General features: G+C 34.1%; 1 protein-coding gene across 2 annotated transcripts; it reads left to right on the top strand.

Annotated features, from left to right (window-relative positions):
- The first annotated feature begins 673 nt into the window (after nt 1-673).
- LOC114193307 (putative trehalose-phosphate phosphatase C) lies at nt 674-3,385 on the top strand. Of its 2 annotated transcripts, XM_028083042.2 has the most exons (10): nt 674-1,107; nt 1,233-1,373; nt 1,483-1,554; nt 1,647-1,739; nt 1,839-1,895; nt 2,020-2,121; nt 2,251-2,398; nt 2,492-2,562; nt 2,692-2,784; nt 2,889-3,385. In XM_028083042.2, exons 1-10 carry the CDS (start codon nt 841-843, stop codon nt 2,952-2,954), a joined length of 1,110 nt encoding a protein of 369 aa, XP_027938843.1. In that variant the 5' UTR covers nt 674-840; the 3' UTR covers nt 2,955-3,385. The 2 variants fall into 2 exon arrangements, with proteins under 2 accessions (XP_027938843.1, XP_027938841.1); XM_028083040.2 differs by having other exon boundaries at nt 1,647-1,895.
- Nucleotides 3,386-13,966: the final 10,581 nt, after the last annotated feature.

The following is a 13,966-nucleotide window of genomic DNA, read 5'->3' as shown; positions in this document are numbered from 1 at the left end:
TGCTTTCAAAAACATGCTTGAAAAACAAAAGGCAAATACTTTATTTAATGAAAATTTGAATCTTAATTCAGTATATTTGATAAACCGACCCCTTTAAACTCAGTTCGGTTGGTGAAAAGATAATTTAAATAATCATGTCACTATTATTTGTTTAATTTAAACCAGATTGTGTACAGAAATTATGTATTGGAATAAAAAGTTATTCTTAATTTTTGTATAACCAACTGGGTAGTATTTGTGTTACTTTTAGTAAAAGAAATGATAAAAGCAGGGTGGCATTTATTTACCTTAATAGAATCTGATAAAGCAAGTTAGTGGGAAAATGGTTATGAAAGAACTTATCAGTAAAAGTTGGTGATTATTGTTATTGTGCAAAAACTCTTGCAGAAAAAAAACTTAGAAAAGGAGGTGCCTGAGCGATTATTATGTGGTCCCTCCAACTTTCTTATTTAGTATAGTTACTGAAAAGTACAAGGCCATTGAAAAGAGGTGATAGTTTCGTCGGTTTATGCCCGTGTAACCGAAGTTATGAATTGACCACACACTCCTCGCTTATACGAGACTTAAACCAACGAGTAGAAAGCGAGTGCATTTTTTTTTATAATTTATTCTTATTCAAACTTTTTTCCACTATAAATTCCACGTTAATCAGAGGAACCATCCCACATACCATTCTCCTCTGTTCTTCTGTTCTTCTCTTCTTCTCTCTCTGCCTTCCTTCTATATAACCCCGTGACCTTTCTTCCCATTTCTCATTCTCATTCTCATTCTCAATTCACTTCACCCCACAATTTATTTTTTTTGGCTCAGTGTTATTATTACAGTTGTTGTTGGTAAAGAATGACGAACCGTAATGTGAATAACACGATTCTGGAGTTGGCAATGTCGATTTCAAACTCAGGTGCTCTACCTAGAGCTGCAGTGCCTGGAATAATGGCTTTGCTTGGTGGGGTTTTAGGCCTACCCCAGAAAAAGCTCTTATTGAAAACTTTGGAGGATGGAACTGGAAAAGGAGGAACCAAAGTTAACACATGGATTGATTCAATGAGAGCTTCTTCTCCCACTCGAGTCAAATCCACACAGAACCAAGACCCCAGTCCTTGGATTGTAAGCATAAAACATAAACCCTTGTTTTTGACAACATGGTGTGATTAAAATTGAAGCTTTTGATGTTTTTATTTTTTATTATTGTGTCTGACTTGACTCTGTTCGGTTTCGCAAACTTTGTGCAGCTTTACCACCCTTCGGCACTGAACCTGTTTGATCAGATTGTATGTGAGTCCAAAGGGAAGCAGATTGTCACTTTTCTTGACTATGATGGAACTCTCTCCCCAATTGTTGCAGACCCAGATAAAGCATACATGAGTCAAAAGGTACACCTTTTGTTCTCTCTTGTTTTATTCACCAACTTCAAATTCTTAAAATAAGAGAAAATAGTGAAATTCATTTTCCCTTTCTTCTTCATTTCTGTAAATAAATCAGATGAGGGCCACACTGAAGGACATAGCGAGGCATTTCCCCACTGCCATCGTGAGTGGAAGGTGCATAGACAAGGTACATTTTTTTTTTCTCCCCCCCCAAAAAAAAAGGAAGTATATTATGATTTTGGTCAGAAAACTGATTTGGAATTTAAAATTTTTTTTTAGGTGTATAGCTTTGTGAGATTGGCAGAAGTGTACTATGCTGGGAGCCATGGGATGGACATCAAGGGACCAACAAATAGGCGAAGTACTAAGAAAGTGAGAAAAAGTTTCCATAACCAAATTAATGAAACCAAGATTTTTATGATGGTGTCCTTCCCTCTCATCATAGATTCGTATTTTTTTGTTTTCTTGCAGGGAAACGATGCAGTACTTTTCCAACCCGGTAGTGAATTCTTACCCATGATCAATGAGGTTGGTTGATCATTGTTTTGTTTTAACTACCACATATAATTGAGGAATCTCCTGGCTCCTCATTTTCTCCTCACTTACACACCATTTTAACTGTGCCGTTATCATTGTTCTATTATGGGGTCAGGTGTACAACATCTTGGTGGATAAAACAAAGTCTGTCCCGGGGGCTAAGGTAGAAAATAACAAGTTTTGTTTGTCCGTGCACTTTCGCTGTGTTGACGAAAAGGTACCAACATTCACCAAAATATTTAATTCCTCCCACACCACTTGCACGCGCACCAGACACGCTATAATTGACGGCTAATGTTTTTGTTTTATATCTAATCCTCATTATTTTATTCCTGTTTTCTCTCAGAATTGGGCATCATTGGCTGAACAAGTTAGCTTGCTCCTCGATCACTACCCCAAACTTAAGCTAACTCAAGGGAGAAAAGTGCTTGAGATTCGACCAACCATAAAATGGGACAAGGGCAAGGCTCTTGAATTCTTGCTTGAATCACTGGGTAAGTCTCATGCTGCTGGTATACGTTTTTTCTCATGAGAGCTACATCTTCTAACTCTCTTCCTTTTGTTTTTTTTTTTTTTTGCATTTCCAGGATATGGTAACTCTGATAATGTATTTCCAATCTATATTGGTGATGATCGAACTGACGAAGATGCTTTTAAGGTAATTAACAAAGGCCACCACCTTGTTACACAGCTTGTTAAGATTTGTGTTTATTAGTATATTACACGTATTATATATAGATATATAATAGTTATGTTGTTCTAACTTGTTACATGTAATAATGATCAGGTTTTACGGAAGAGGGGTCAAGGGATTGGGATTCTTGTTTCTAAAATTCCAAAAGAAACCGATGCTTCCTACACTCTGCAAGATCCAACCGAGGTATGATCAGTGTGTAATATTAATTATTGTATTCAAGCATTGTCACGAACATCGCTTTCATGCTAACAACGAACGGAGGTAACAAAATGATGTTTTGTTCGCAGGTTGGGCAGTTTTTGCGGCATTTGGTGGAGTGGAAAAGAACGAGTACCCAATACCACAAGTTATAGATTCTTGATGAGTTCAGGGAAATTGACGCCAACCCAGAATTTGGTCAAGGGGTGGTTCCGATTATATCCCTTTCTTGTTGGAAATAGGAAATAGTGTGTTCCATAATTTAAAGTTTTAGGGAGGGGCCAAGTTCAAATAGCTAGGTTCTCTCTCTCTCTCTCTCTCTCTCTTTTTTTTTTGTTTTATTTTTTGTTTCGAAATGTAGTCTATTCCTTCACACGTTTGCATGCGCATGCGGATAGTGAAAGAAACTGATGTATTATGCCGCAATTGCGAATGGCGCGTCAACCTTCTTGCTCTCAACTGTACTTATCGTATGAAAATCACCAACTTCAACTAGAAAAGGTGATTTAGACAATCACAAGTGCAAAATGACTTTGTACCGAAATTTAAAAAGAAAATAAAATACAAAATAAATTCATATTTATAACCTGTTTGTATCTGTTTCACCGTAAACGGCGTTCCTTGAAAGAAAGAAAAAAAATGATTTCCTTTGAATAGGAACGCAAACGTCAAATGAGACTCTAACCTAACTTGATGCCAGAAGATGTTACGTGAATAACGTTGAGAGGGTGAATACAGTATCTACTACATGAAATTGAGCAGAGAAGTTATATATAATTCCCAAGTTCGGAAATATAGATAACAAACGCGCATGAAAGGTTGTACGGTGAAGTTACTTCTTCAAAATAAAAAAACAACGAAAAGAACAACCTCTTCAATTAAACTAAAGCAACCATGTTGGAACTATGTTGATTGTTAGTTTAAGCAATGCATTGATATTGCCGCATATAGCATATCCCTCAACCAAGCACTAGTTGTAATAAACCAAAAACCAATAAACTTTGTGGACACATTATGCTTGTCATCAACATTTGGGTCACAGGGATTTGTTGTGGCAAATTTTATATTCCGATCTCGATGTTGGAATAAATTTAAGGTCCTTAATAAAGGTTAGTGAGTGAGCAACAGGAATACACATATGTGCGATGAATATTATATATAACTGGAGAAACTTATGGATAGTGGTGTTCTCGGGTTGCTTTACGCATATATTATACTAAAGAAGAGTAGGTTAATTAGTGTGTGAGCCAATGAAGTGAAGGTGAAAACCAGAAAAAAAAGGGTAGTTAAAGAGACGAAAAGCATGTGAAATCTTGAACTTGGTGTCTCTCTACCCTCATTTCCAGAATCTGAGGCAGATAAATGTTTCACAAGAGTAGTGACAGCTGTAGATGAGAATACAGTTGTCAAGATACCCCTTGTCATTTGGAAAAAATAGAGCTCACTGGTTAAGAAGTACACGCGTGTAGAAATTGTTTTGACATTTGGATTTATCCCGAAAAGAAATGGTAGGAGCTTTAATAATTGGGAGCTTTGTCGTTTTAGGAGGACATGCCAAGACTGACACAAATGTGAGTGGCTAATTGAGTTGGAAAATCATAATCTTGAGTTCGAAATTTGTTAAATGTGTAACCCTTCATGTGAATAGTAGGAATGTTGGAGATGGATCTGTGTTGTGAGATGAAGTACTGGTCCATGAGTTTCGCATGCAAAGATGTCGTCATCATGTGTAAGTAGGAGTAGCCTGAAAAATTGAACTGTGACTAAAAATCCACGTTGTGTAAACGAACACGAAAAGCATTGATGTTAATGAGCGTGTAATAATTGTTGAAAGATATAGAATTTTGAAAATTTAGGTGGGAGCACAGGTAGATGGTATGACAAGCTGGCAAGAAACCGTGATGGCCACCTTTGGTTTGCAATTATTCATGTTTCTGTTTGGCCATATTTTCCTTACTCCAATTGTGCACATTTTGCATTACTATACAAGCTACACACCTAACATTCTCAAAGAAGTAACCCTATGCTAAAACCCAAGTCCCACCATTGAATCACTAAGCCCTGAAAATTTCTTCCATTATTGCCAACCACCCTATTCTTATGGTCAAGGTGCTATGCGTGAAATGAGTTGGTCACGCCATTACCAAACAAAGGGTGGTCATTTTGAAGAAGATATTTGACAATTATAGTCTCAGTTTCACAGTACATAAACCTGCTTGGTCCTGTACCTCCCAACTTGTATACAGGGCATCTACATTCACCCTTTTGTCAGACAAAGTTGAAAAAAACAGACAAGCACAATGGTTAATTTTAATAAACCTTATTAACATCGCACCACCAGGTCTTACATACTATATATATGTTTTAAGATACTGCTTCAGATAAAGATTTTAAAATATTGATAGCCTACAATTAAGTATTGATTGCCCCATCCCTGTTGAATTAGGATATATTGAAGGCAGAGATGTTAGCCATTGGGCACCCTGATTTGATTTGACAGAACCAACCTGGATGAAATATGAGCAGAGTGGTATCTGAAAACAGTAATATTTTAAAGAATGTGAGAGATCTGATTTGTAGTTTAATGGCTTGTTTTCAAAGGGTTAGGTGCGTGAAAGGGAAATCCACTAATTGGTGAATCTTATAAATGGTTGAGGAGGAGTTGGAATCCACTGAAAGTGCTTGATTTGAAGAAGACACGAGGGAGGATTCATAATGGGGACACCAAACATGTTTCCAAGGCTTCCAACCCTCTTGCCCTTCATTTTCATACGTGTAAAGAAACCCTCCCACTAGATTCAGTTTCATGATTGGTTCCTTAAATAAAATATGCCAAGCCCTTAGAAGCTCCAATTATTGGAAGAAAATGGGCATTTCTTAACACATTCACCTCTCATATTATGCCAAAATCCAACAGCTTGCACTCATCAATATGTCAATCATGCACACTCCTACATCATTTCTGTGAGAGAGAAAACATATGCAAATCATATTATTACTTCTTTGCACCCTCTTTTCCTCTTACGGGGTGATTATCGAGGCCATTCAGAATATCTGAGTGCCTTTCAGTTCTGACCTTTTTGCTCCCAATAGACCACACCTGAGAAATAAAAAAGGTGCAAAAAGAAAAGAAAAGGACCCTTCATAGTAGTATTATTACCAATAATCATACCCCCACAAAACTATTTTTATATACTCATAAGCTAAAACAACAAGAACCCATCTTGTGCCATGTTTCTTCTAAACCCTTCTTCACACTTCCCATCATATAATACTCATGCGACCTCAACAACAACAACAACCTTTGTTCCTGGTTTAATAATTATTAGCGAACAAGTACTGTTGTGTGCTTTAATAATTAAGTTAGCTATAGCATGCTACATGGCATATGCTTCTCTCTGTAATGCATTATTTGCCATTGCCATAGAGATACTCAATAATGGATCTCCATAGACCTGTCTGCTCTCTCATGAAGGACATCGATCCCATGGTCCCCACTTGAAGAATGAGCATATTTATCTACCATACTTTTTTTTAATCACTCTCCACACAACAATAATTAACGAATCAACAAATACTTTCTTAACACATTATGGAGGGAATATACCAATGCATTTATGAGTTTTATATCTTACTTTTGAGTTAATGTTGTTGTACAATGTGAAATATTAATAGGGTGGTTAGTGTGGTGGCACTGAATAGTTGCTGGTGTTAGAGGGAGCAAATAGTGACTGTTTTGAGTTTGATAAAAGGGTTATTGCTGCTATCTAGCCCTTCACTCATGCTAGGTTGTTAAAAGAAAGGTGGTAGTTATAAAGGATAGAAAGTGAAAACTTGGTAAATTTAAAAGGTATGATGAGTGAGTGAGTGAGTGAGTGAGTGAGCATTATTATGAGGCTTTCGGCCAGAGTGCACTGAGTCAGTTGTTCTAATGGGACAGATGTTACCATAACGAGGAAGCAGTTAGCTTTGGTGACTGCACAATGCCAAACAAAATGCTTCAATGGGTTGGCACCTCACCTTTCCATATACCTACAAAATTCTAACTTTTAATCACAGATGAGAAAATTTGTTACAAAATAAAATTTTGCTTTTCAATGTCATTTACAAATTCCCTAAGGCGATTCTATATATACTTAATGTCCAAAACATATCAACTTTTCAAAATGTTTCACTTCTGAAAATCAAAGGAAAAAAAAAAGCCTTTGAATATTTTATTTATTATTTGGCAGCACAAACTTTAGTATTTTGAAACTGGAATAAAATCTGTAGAAATATTTTAGAATCTCCAAAAGTAATTCCTTATAGCTCTTTGGTTCAAATAAGAACCTGTAAATTAAAATTAAATTGTAATTAAGTCTTCATTAATTTTAATTTATCTTAATTAAATTTAAATTATCTAATAAAATTGGATATTTATCTATTATTTTTTTTCAAAATTTTTATATTTTTCAAGTATATCTACTATTTAATTTGTTACCCAACAAGTTTTTAAATGAAGAATAAAAGTTAGTTTGGTTTGATATTAAACTGATATCATCTTAGTGATAAGGCGGTATATTGATTAAAAGGAAGGGAAAAGAGGCGAATGTCATGTCTTTAATTCTCATTGCTAACAAAAACTAACAACTAACAGTTAATTGTTGTTTTAAATTAAATATGATTTCATTTTATATTCACTATAAGACACTTTCTCATCACCCGCATTTAAGATTGTTTTTACTATCTTAAAATCCGTTGGTAAATCAAAATTAATGTTTGTAAAATATTTGTCGTTAAAATTCCCATCAATAAATTTTACCAGCGGAACAAGAATTCTGTTGGTAATTACTGACGATAAAATTCATAGGTAAATCCCTTAGTAATAACCAACGAAAAAATTTGCTGGTAAACACCACGATTTAGTTCATCTTCTTCCCCGTCCCTCATTCTTCCTTTTATTTTTCTATTTTTACCAAAATCACCTTTACAACATTAATAAGAAATCTCATACTCCAATGATGAACAAAAGGCAACAACAATTCAAATCAACATAAGAGGGGAATTTCTAAATCAGTAAAACAAAAATGGTGATGCAATGAGCTTTTCAGAGACCCAACTAGAGAAATAGAGGGACCGAACAGGCGGAAACAAATTATCCTTATTAGTGTCAACAATGATAGTCGTAGAATTTGAGCTCTGACGTTAGGGAATTTGTAACGAAATTGAACGAAGAATATGAACAATGGTTGTTACCGAAGATAGCCCAACCCGTTGAGGGTTCAACAGAGGACATTGGTGGTCGCGATGGCTTCGCTGAAGGGGACCTCACTTTGACGAGGGTTAGGCAATACAGAGAAAATTAATATATTTCCTGTCGAAGGGTAAAGGTGTTGAGGCATGAGTGAAGAAGACTTAAGGCATACCTGCGACGACTCCCATCGTCATTGTTGAGGTTGAAGCTTGCCAGAACCCCACTAGAACCTTACCAAAATATTGAAGGAGATAGATAAACAAAGATGGAGATATTTAAGAATGAAGAAGAAGATGTGTATCAAAGGAGAAGTTGAAGTTGGGAAAAGAGAAATTGTGTGCCTCTATTTGAATGATAAATTTATGATGATATTATGCAGTGGTGATGGAGATTGATGATGGAAGAGAGTGTGTGCGAGGGGAATGGGAACATGTATGAATGGGATTGGAGAGGAGGAAGAGTGTGATGAGAATTTGTGTAGGTATTGTGTGTTAGGTAAAAGAAGAAAAGGAAAAAGTGAAGGTAAGGTGAGGTTTGGGTGTTGGGGATAATTTCTTGCCAGATTTTGATGGGAAATTTGTCATTTTTTTTATGGATAGACAAATTTTTCAGTAATAAGAATTTTAAATTATCGATGAATTTTATCGACAAATTTTATAGTATGTAATTATTGATGAATTTTATCAATGGAAATATCCGTAAATAATTGAAATCAGTACTACTGATGGATTTTCTGACAAATTTTACCAATGACAATATGTCTATCGGTAAAATCTATTGGTAATTGAAATTTCAAAATTTGTCGATAAATTTCATCAATAAATTCAAATGACCTACCAATTTATTTATGTCAATAATTTCAATAATTTTTATAAAGTCACTCTTAGTTTATTTACCAAAGTGGTGCTTTTTGGTATTCTTATTACAGGAACAACCTGAAATTTAAAAAAATATAAACATGGTTAAGTTTTGTCAAACTGACATGACTTTGTTTTGAAAAAAACAACAAAGCTATTAGGTGTAGGTGAGCTAAGATATATGCTAAGCATTATTTTCATGAATTAGGTAATAATTCAAAAACAACCTCAGAAAGTATTTGAACTAACCTTGTTCAAGGAAAATTACAACTCGATTCACTATAAGAAAATATATCATTAGTAACCAATTTTAGTGAACAAAAGTTGTTAGTCACTATAGTGACTAATTTAGATACCGATTCACAAAGTAAAAAAATATTGGTGACTAAAAATTAGCTACCTAAGTTTTGGTTACCAAAATGACTTAATTTTTAAATTGGTTTCTAATTAATTAATCCAATTATAATTTTTTATTTATAATAGTGATTATTTTAGTAACCAATAAAATTTTTATTTTTTAAATTGACATCTAAATTTGTCATTATAATGACTAACAACTTTTGATTACTAAAATTGGTTACTAATGAAATATTTTCTTGTAAGGATTTATGTAGGTGGTAAATATCTCATTTTGGGAAACTTTCTTTTATATATAATGCACAAGTAGCACAAAAGAAATAAATTTAATGCAATTAAGGAAGGAATGCAGGTGGAGTTTTTATTCTATTCTACTTAAGTTTGATTCAATTCACTATTAATTATGTATCTACAAGTTATTTCTGGAGAGAGAAAACAACAATTCTTGTGTTTTTATGTCCGATAGAATTGATCTTTAATTATGGAATGATAGATTCTTAGTATATATAATAAAAAAATTTGCTTATGATTATGTTTTTAAATGAGGCTAATTTAAGTTGATTCTTCGATTTACTTGATGGACTTACTATTTTATTAGGTAATAAATTAATCTTTATTCTTGATTACAAGCCTTAATTTTGTTGTCTTAAATTAAATAAAAACAAGTTGGTAGATGAAGAATCCTTTAGGGTAAAGGGTAGCAAGTGTTGAGGGCATATTCTTAGCCTAATAAATCATAAGGTTCAATTCTTATCATATTTATATATACTAGTGAAAATACATACGTATATTCACTTTTTTTATAATAATAAAAAATAATGAAATTATAATTATAAAAAAAATATAAATAAACTTTGTAATTTAATTTTAGATAATTTTATTTATTTTGTAGACGATTTTTATTTATTTAGTAGATTATTTTCATTTATTTAATTTAAAAAATTGATTAAATTTGAAAGAACCGATTAAACTAAAAAATTAGTTAAATAAAAAACGAAAAAGTTCATTTGAAGGTAAAAAATTAAAAAGAGTAAACAAAAAAAAAAAAGAAATCCTTTATACGTAGCTATAGATAATAAACTTTCAATAGGCATACAACTAAAATAAAATTATTCAAAATTGTCACGTCCATTTTTGTTTTTATGTTTTCTACTAAAAGAAAATAAAAGTAGCATTTAATGTTATTTATTATTATTTTTTCTTGCAATTACTAATGAATTTATATTTTTCATAAAATAAAAAAATTGAAAGAAATTTTCTTTATTTAATTTTGGCGAAGAAATCTCACGAACCTAAGTAAATTTATTTTTGGGCACAAATAATTCTCTTATTAATGTTGTTTGTATATAATATTGATAAAGTATGAATAACTAGGAAACATGTTAAAATCTGTGGATGAGTCATTATCTAACTTAACTAATCTAATTAATAATTAGTTTAATTGATTATTTCGTGTTAGGTTTAAGTTGAAAAACTAATCTATAAAATAATAATCGTTATGTTAAGTAAATATTATATTGCTTTTAGCTGATTAGATAATTATAACACACACATTGATTATTTTACAATTTAATCAACTATTTGACAATTAGATTGATTATTTGACAGTTTAATCTATTAAATTTTAGTAACTTGCATTAAGACCTACTGTAATTAATTAAATTTATTTTTAATTAATTATTAGTAGTAATTATGAATTTTGTTTTTATAAGTTTGTCATTCAAGTAAATTTTGATGTAGTTTTTTACTTTATTTGTACTACTTTTTCTTCCTTTTTCCAATATAATTTTAGATGTGGTTTCTGCAAGTCTAATTTATTGAAAAATTAGCTTAATTTGGGAATATTAAGTTTATGGCGTGCAAGAAGAAAACACGGAGGGGCAGGAAGAAGCATCCAATTTTGCATGTTGCAGCTTTTTATTTTTTCCTGGGCTTCTCACTTTATTTTTCACTCCAAGTATTATTCCTTCCTTTTCTTTGCTGAGCTGAACCAACACTGCATAACTTGAGAGTACCGAAAGCGTTAGGGACTTTTCTTTCTTCACCCTTTTACTTTTTAAATTGATCATATTATTCTTCATACATTGTTGAGATTTTTGGATTATTTTTTTTAGAAATTTTCTTGAACAAATTATTGTGGAATTTCGGAAATATGATTTCTGGAAAAAAATCTTTGTTAGAAGTGAGTTTTAAGTCTAATTCAACCTTACAAAATTGACTTGTAACATCTCAGTTATATACTATAAGGTGATCTTATCTGTAGTCGATGTGCGATTTCCAAATATCTTCGAAATAAGACTTTTGAAACAGAATTTCTAGAACTAGTTCTCTAAAATATATGAAATGCATTGTAAAATAAATTTTTCACAGATTTTTGAAACAAACATTTTAAAACGCATGAGATGCTTTCCGGGATGAGTTTTTCGGAATAATAGTTTCCGGAACATATGAGATGCGTTTCGAAAAAAGGATTTCTAGAACAATAATTCTAGACGTTAAAGACCATCGTTTTAGTTTTTCTTTCCTTATATATGTGTCTTAGTGCAACGACAATGAAGAATGGAGGCGCAATGACAATGGGTATAATACTACAACGGTAGTGTGTGTGAGATGCAACAAGGAAAAGTATTTTAGTCTTTTGCTTTGAGTATGGGGTGCAAGTAGTAATCATGGATCCAAAAATACCTTCCAGAATAGTCATTCTAAAATACAAAATAATTAGTAGAACAAGTGTTTCTTAACATAGTTCCATATTCAAAAATATCTTCCAAAACTGTTATTCTGGAATACAACAAAATAATTCCAAAACAAGTGCCTTGAAAGACATTTTCAAATCTGAAAATACCTTTAGGAACATTTGTTGTGGAAAGTTTTTATATATTTTGGTCTGGGTGTAAAATCCTCTTTTTCTGCCTTAAAAATTTAAAGGGGCCTAGTCCCATTTGTTGGGCCTAAGTACTGGCCCATAGGGTGTCCAAAGCCACTAAGATAGTCTAACCTCTTTCATTTATGCTTCTTCTTGCAAAATGGTAACTTACCTACTCTCCTTTCCCTTTCCCAGAGCTCTGCTAGGGTTTGAAGTTCAATCAGATTCAAGTTTAGCTCGACCTCGTTTCTGCTCACCTCTTAAATCTGCTTAGGGAACTTTCGTGCTCATTCGCTTAAGTGTCGAGGTCGTTTGGCTAGCATTTTCCAGGTAAGGGAAGCTAGAATCCTTTCTGTTTAATGTGCTCGTCGTTTGTCTTGCTTGTGTTTCATGATTCTTGAACTAGTATGCTACTATGGATGCATGGGATAGTTGGTATTATCGTTTGTGTGTGAAATACAATTGATACAGGTACGAACAGTGGCGAGGACTGATAATCTCGCCCAAGCAAGCTTGTCTCGCCTAGGTGAGACTAACAGGGGTTCGCCCAGGATTTCTGCGCAAGAAGTCGCTTAAGCGATGAGTCCCCGTTTTGAGCGAGATGCATTCTCGCTTGGGCGAGGAGGGCTCGCCTAAGCGAGATCTTGCAGGAAGTCACTGTTCCCATTCCTTGACTTCTCGCCTAAGCGAGGGGAGTCCGCCTGGGCGAGGGAAACCTCTCGCCTAAGCAAGCACCCTCAGCCTGAGCGAGACTTGGGCGAGGATGCGCCTTGTTCTGATTTCTTCTGTGTTATTGGACGAATATCACATGTATGGCTGGATTATTGTATTAAATTATGTTCTGATTGTTTATGCATGAGTGATGTGGTTCATGGGTTACAAATTGAGTGACTTTGTACGCATGAGATGGTAATGATTGTGATTCATTAGTTTTAACATGATGTGAGTATGATGTTTGTATGGGATGATCCATGACATTAAAATGATGAGTTGGTTAATGGATATGGCATGGTGTTGGTATGAAATACACTTATACCTTCGTGGTTTGGGAAGGATGAATGAGATGGATTCAACATGGAATACAGATGAGGATGGATGGTAAAGTTCGGCATGAGATATTTAAATGTGAATGTTAAATATTATTTGTTTGATTATGATTGGTCCATGGTCAGTGCGTAATTCCTTGAAATCTCTAAGTGGGGTTTTAGGGTCGTGCTTCAGTGGTCGGGACGTAATTCCATGGCCTTTGTTAGTGGGTGTCTATGGTGGTGCCCCATCTATATAACTTGGTAAGGATTCAAGGTAAGGATCGCATCCTGACACTCTAAGGAGTCAGTTAGTCTCACTTAGAGCGGACTGACTCCTGTGGTAAGAGTAGCAAGAGGCCTGAAACTCATTAAGGGCTAACCTTGTGTGTGAGGGAAATGATTCATTGTAACACTTGTAACACATAGCTCGGGGGTGAGCAGAGGTATCCACCACAAGTGCAAGCATCCGCTGAATCCGACCAGGTTATATGTATCCAGATGAGTCGAGTCGAGTCTTAGTGTATTGATTGAAAGGTCATAACATGCTTGAGTGATATATGTTTATTGGACTGTGAAGGTATATCTGATTGCATGATAAAAAAATCTTTTTTGCTCTAGCTTACCCTTTGCTTATTTGATTGCTCTGTATGTTGTTCTTCTAATCTTGCGATGATTATCAATTTATTGATGGGAGCAGATGCGAGAGGTACTCGTGGTCAATATAGGAGAGATGATTCTGCCGCATAGTCTGCATGGGCTGGGCTTCATGTTCTTGATGGGCCTTCCTTTATGGCTATGGCCCATGTACCTGTCTGTCTTTTTTATT

This window comes from Vigna unguiculata, chromosome 8 (genome assembly GCF_037176805.1).
Source record: "Vigna unguiculata cultivar grain cowpea cultivar isolate G323 ecotype 2 chromosome 8, ASM3717680v1, whole genome shotgun sequence".
NCBI lineage: Eukaryota > Viridiplantae > Streptophyta > Magnoliopsida > Fabales > Fabaceae > Vigna > Vigna unguiculata.
Note: the sequence above shows the minus strand (reverse complement) of the source record. Positions and strands in the feature narration are given on the sequence as shown.